Raw genomic sequence first — 6,232 nt, 5'->3', positions numbered from 1 at the left:
AAAACTAAAAGGAATAAATATATTTTTATGTATAAAAACAAAAACAATATTTGTTCTTAAGAGCTTTTAAAGTTCTTAAATTTGACTGCCAGCATAAAAACCTTTTTGATTTTGTGTACACAAAAGTAGGATTAGAGTAGTAAGTGAACTACTCTAATCCTACTTTTGTGTATAAAAATTTCTGAATCTAAATTCGCTGATCTCATAGAAGACTGCACAATACGTCGCGGAAGTATAGAGATGACTTCACAAACGTCTTGCTATGAAATTGTCTTCAAAATAGAAATAATAATATATAAATATATAAGCTTTTATGTCCATCAATGTTCATTTGTTAAGCAGCGCGGAGCTTTGCTGCCTTTCAAGGTATCAAAAATATTCGAATTCCGGAACAGCCAAACCGAATCACTTCATTTACAAGTGCATAGCTACAAAGCATATCTGAATACCACAAAATCGTAAAAAATTTATATTTTTGTGAGTTTTATTATTTTCATGCGATATATTCACGGAAGAAAAAATCTTCTCAAAATAAAAGAAGCAAACAAAAAACTATAATAAACATTTTTTGTAAATATTTTTTTTTTCTTTCAATTCATGTAGTTTTTATTTCATATATACATATACAGTGTCGGACAAAACATATTGGACTCATACTTACGAATTACATTATCATCTATTCTCGCAATTATCATTTTAAATATAAACAAATCAGTCAGATTTGAAGAATAGCTATATATTTTATGAAAACATACAAAACCGTAAAAATTATTTGACTCCATGCCATTTTATAGGGAAAAAATTAAACATATTCAATATTCAGTGCCACAAAACATATTGGAATTATGGTTGTTATTTAATATTTTATAGCATAACCATCATTTTTTATTACTTCACTGCATCTATTTGGCTTGGAGGCTATAATATTGTTAATATTTAACTATTTGTGGTATGTTTAAACAGGCTTGTTTTGCAGCTTCGAGCAATTCGTTCTTATCTCCATTCACTCCTTCTCTGTCTATCATTATATTTGTTATATACCAAAGATTCCCAATAGAATTGAGATCCGGCGATTGGGTTTGCCCATTTAGGACATTAATATTTTGAGCTACGAACCGATTTACCACTGGTTTCGACAAGTACTTTGGGTCGTTGGCGTTTTGAAACTCGGCCGATATCCTTGTATCTGAATCGATCCATATTGGCATTGATTCGATAAAGAGGTTTAACACCAATCCCGGAAAAACTTTCCTTTACCTTAATGCCACTCCCACCTTGCTTAACCGTATCTTGGCAGTATCGGGGATCTGACTTCTTATTTTTTGGTTGGCGATCTTTTCTTATTCCGTCTGAATATTTCAAATGAAATTTTGATTCATCAGAGAAATTTATTGTTTTCCATCGTTTCACTGACCAGTTGATGTGTTTCCGAACAAATTGTAATCGTCTTAGCCGATTTTTTCTTGATATAAAAGGCTTTTTAGCCCTATAACTTGTTAGCCCACCTGCTCACGCTCTTCTTTGTACAGTACGGCTGGTAACTTTTAAATTTAAGGCTTTAACCACGCTCGCTGCCGACTTATCTGGAAACTATTAAGTATTTTTGAATAATCAAGTCGTGTTGTAGCTTTGGGTCGTCTTCCACGAAGGTGAGTTTTCACAGATCAACTGTCCCTAAATTTCTTTATAATAAAGCTCACTTTTGATTTGTTGACATAAAATTTGTTACAAATGTATTTTTATGATAATTCATTCATGTAGTCTTTACTAATTAATTGTTTTAATAGAATTAAATTTTTGTTTCCAGCCATGGTCACTTTTTGTTGTTAATTTCTTCGAAATAAGTAGAATTTTATTCTCGGCACAACTTTTTATATAAAGAAACTTGGTTAAACTAAAATGATGCTGATGTTTTATGTCGTTGTTCAAATTGCGGAGAGAATGCAAAATCGTCAGAAAATAAAGAGATTTTCGACCATTATCACGAAAAACTCCGATTAGCCCAATATATGTATTATATTTAATAGTTTCACATAGTCTCATTAAGTTATAAGTTATAACCATCCGAAAACATAGCGTTCAGAGTTGTATTTGCGTAAACTTATTTTAGTATGCTATACAACAACAAATTTTTTAAACTAGTATACAAATTTATGATTTTACGATGCTTATGACACGTTGTGAGTACCCCAATTATATTATCATATATTTTAATTTGAAATATAATTTATAGACACTTGTTTTTATTAGAACTTAGATTGCTAAATAAAGAAAGAGGTATTATAGCTAAAAGGAGAAACTTCAGCGAATTGCTCATATTTGCTTATTATCATAAGGCAGCGCTACATTTCCTCATAATTGTTAACACATAAATGATGCTCACTACGAGTGCAAAAAGTAATTTTTAAAATATAGATTTCTTGTTTATAAAACCTGCAAAAAGTGTAAATTGTGAATTTGTTTAAATGTTTACAGTTTAAATAAATGATTTTGAAGTGAAAAATTTGCATAAAGTGTGTTAAATGTAGTGAAATAGCTTGTTGAAATGTTCGAATTTTGGGAATTTTTGAACTTTAAAGTCGAATATCTCATAAATTAAGCGTTTGCCTATAACCCCATATATTTTTAATCAGGAAGACTTCCTCTTTCCAACGGTACCGCGCAGATCGCGGCGTCAAAGAAATCGAAATTGTGCCGATTTAAGCATACAGCAATTAATAGTATCGTTATGTATGACATTTGTTTGAAATGTGTCAAAAAGTATAATAAGAATAATATTATTTACCAATTAATTAAAAAAAAACTAAATATATTTCAATAACAAATGCCAAATGTACTTTTCTACAGCCACCAACTTGGAGTACATCAAGCACGAAGTGACTGGTGAAAAGAAGAATGTCGCCGTTATCACATTGAATCGCCCCAAAGCGCTTAATGCTCTGTGCAATGGTCTAATGTCGGAACTGAGTCAAGCACTCGACACATATGAACGGGACGCGAATGTTGCCGCTATTGTTATCACTGGTAGCGAGAAAGCATTTGCAGCTGGCGCTGATATTAAAGAAATGCAATCGAACACCTATGCCGATTGCATTATGGGTAACTTCCTGAATGACTGGACACGTGTTGCACGCTGCCAAAAACCCATTATTGCCGCCGTGAATGGTTATGCGTTGGGTGGTGGCTGTGAGTTGGCTATGATGTGCGACATCATTTATGCCGGTGAAAAGGCGAAATTCGCTCAGCCAGAAATTGCTTTGGGCACTATTCCCGGGGCTGGTGGCACTCAGCGTTTGACACGTGCTGTTGGTAAATCAAAGGCTATGGAAATCTGTCTGACTGGCAACATGATATCTGCCGTGGAGGCGGAAAAAATGGGTTTGGTGAGCAAAGTAGTGCCCGCCGATCAGTTGGTTAGCGAAGCTATCAAATTGGGTGAGAAGATTGGCACACACTCAGGCTTGATTGTGCAGCTGTGCAAAGAGGCTGTAAATACAGCGTACGAAACTACACTACAAGAAGGTTTGAAGTTCGAACGCAGAACCTTCCATGCCACATTCGCAACTGTGAGTAAATGCTTAAATATTAATTGAATTTTACAAATAATTATAAACTTTATTTTTATCGTACTAACTCGCTTATTAAACGTATTTTTGCAGGAGGATCGTAAGGAAGGCATGACTGCTTTCGTTGAGAAGCGTCCAGCTAAATTCAGCAATCTTTAAACTATAAGCAAAAAGTAAAGCATTTGGTTCATAATGGATCCTTATGTCTGGAACTTCATGCCAGTTATGCATTTATATGTTATTTTTGTATTTTAACTTAAATATTTTTGCGCAAGAAAAAATACTGTAATTTCCAGCAACAAAAGTGAAAAATATATATTTTGTTAAAGAACGTATACATAGTATATAGTACACAGTACACATCATGAACTTGTTATATATAAAATAAATTACCTTTTTAATTAAAACATTTGCAATACTTTAATATTTCAGTGATTATTATGCAGTTATAATTGCGAAATGACCTTGTAGGTTGCAAAGTACGAAATAATTATTCTTAAAGCTCTCTGTCCAGCAAAATAATTGCAGTAATTCCCAGAAAAAGTGGTTTTTTACATTCGATATAAAATAATTAGATATCGATCACTTGTGCTTTGATTAGAAGCGGCAACTAGCTTAATTAAGGAAAGAATGTTGTCAGAAGTAAGATCATTGAAGCATATAACAGTCAACCAAACTGACCGATCAAAATTAATATACATATATATGCACATATATTCTTGTTTTATGCCCTTTTGTACTATAATAAGTGTGAAGGGTATTATAGCTTCTATACAGTTGAAAGTAGCGTTATTTACTTTTGTAATTTTTTTTTATATAGACATAATTTTTTTCCTTTACACAAACACAGAATTAAGGTTTTCGTTTTCAATTATTGATACTAAAGTACTCTCTAAAAATTAAAAAAAGGCGTTAAAGCTTAAAAATGTAGAATATTCGTGTAAAAGAAATTTCAAAATTGAAATTTTAATAATCACAAGTAAAAAAAATCCTAAATTATATATTTTCTAAAAAAAATTATAATAAAAAATTTTATTGAAGAAGTCAAGAGACAAAAATTCTCCCTAAAAGTTTGAAGTAATTAAATATAATTTTTTGTGCATACTTCTAGGCGATAAAGCTGAAAATCGTTGATTAAGTAATATCATAATCGATAAGTCATTCAAAATTCATAGATTTTATAAGTATTTTTGTTTCTAATCAAATATTTATTTTTCAAATTATAATAAAATATTTGTATTAAAGAAATAAATAGACTACTAGTTCTCCCTTACAGTTTTAAATAAATAAATATAAATTTTTTATTGCATACTTGTAGGCGATAAAGCTTAAAAATTGTTGAATAAGCAATTTCATAATCGATAAATCAATAATTATAAGTAATAATATATATTTTTTTTTTTGTTTCAAATAGAAATGATAATAAGATATATTTTTTTTAAGTTCAAATAAATAAAAATACATTTTTTGTTGCATACTTCTAGGCGGTAAAGTTCAAAAATGTGGCTTATAGATGGAAAAGTAATTTTATAATGAAATATGTATATGTTTTTAAGGTGGCAGGTGATGAAAATTTGTCGCCAAAACGTTCAAATAAAGAAATAAAAAATTTTCGCTGCATACTTTTAGGCAATAAATTTCAAAACTGTGGCTAATAGATGAAAAATTAATTTTAAAAAGTATTGAAACTGTTTTGCTTTTAATATCAATTAGTATTTAATATGTTATTTTAAAATTTGTGTTTCAGAAAATTGAAATTTTTACGCTAAATACATTTTTAATAAAGATTTCGTTTCAAAAAATTAAAATTATAATAAACTATTTGTTTTTAAGACAACATGAAACAAAAATTTGTCGCCAAATCGTTCAAATAAAGAAATAAAAATTTTTCGCAGCATACTTTTAGGCAATAAATTTCAAAAATGTGGCTTATAGATGAATAAGTAATTTTATAAAGTTTAGAAACTGTTATATTTTTAATATAAGTTAGTATTTTTTTTTTGTTTTGCGGGCGAGGGGGTGGAAAATGCCTTCCGCATCGTCGGTACTATCGTCACAGCAGCGGTATGTGCCACTTGCAGGTCACTAAAAACCCCCCCTCTAAGGAACCGTCGCCCACCCTGGGACCGCGTTTGCATTACTTCAGGGTGTATTTAATAAGTTATTTTAAAAATTTTGTTTCAGAAAATTAATTTATTTTTTGCTAAGAACATTTTTATGCAAGTTTTTGTTTCAGAAAGTTTAAATTTTCCACGTTAAATACGTTTTTATACATTCGCAACAAAATTACCGTTATACTGAAACGATTAGTGTTCATATTAAACATTTTCGTTGCATACTTTTAGGCGCCTACGCAAATATAATTACATTTTTTGTTCAGTAACAATAAAACAGTTTATATTTGCCAAAAAATCATATTCCCACCAAAAAGTAAAACACCTGTTATTGCACAATTGGGTAACTACCGGTTAGCCAATTTGAATTAACCGTTACACAAAGCACTCGTTTAAATCATTTTTTTTATTATTTTGATATCTTCATACCTTTTGTTGTGTTTACACATTTTTATCAGCAAATCAGCGCTACCAACCGCAACACTAAATTGACACTTGGTGGTGGTGTGTACGCGCGCCTCGGTTGCACAGCATTGCAGACCCACCCTCACA

General features: G+C 30.8%; 1 protein-coding gene across 1 annotated transcript in view; it reads left to right on the top strand.

The window, feature by feature from the left end:
* The window catches only part of LOC120771921 (enoyl-CoA hydratase, mitochondrial), a 5,006-nt gene extending 1,031 nt beyond the window's left edge, over positions 1-3,975 (top strand). Inside the window, exons 3-4 of the mRNA XM_040100211.1 lie at positions 2,848-3,566; positions 3,660-3,975. Coding sequence (XP_039956145.1) covers positions 2,848-3,566; positions 3,660-3,725 — 785 coding nt within the window. The 3' untranslated portion in view covers positions 3,726-3,975. The remainder of the gene's footprint in view (positions 1-2,847; positions 3,567-3,659) is intronic.
* Positions 3,976-6,232: the final 2,257 nt, after the last annotated feature.

The sequence above is a fragment of the Bactrocera tryoni genome, chromosome 3 (assembly GCF_016617805.1).
Source record: "Bactrocera tryoni isolate S06 chromosome 3, CSIRO_BtryS06_freeze2, whole genome shotgun sequence".
NCBI lineage: Eukaryota > Metazoa > Arthropoda > Insecta > Diptera > Tephritidae > Bactrocera > Bactrocera tryoni.
Note: the sequence above shows the minus strand (reverse complement) of the source record. Positions and strands in the feature narration are given on the sequence as shown.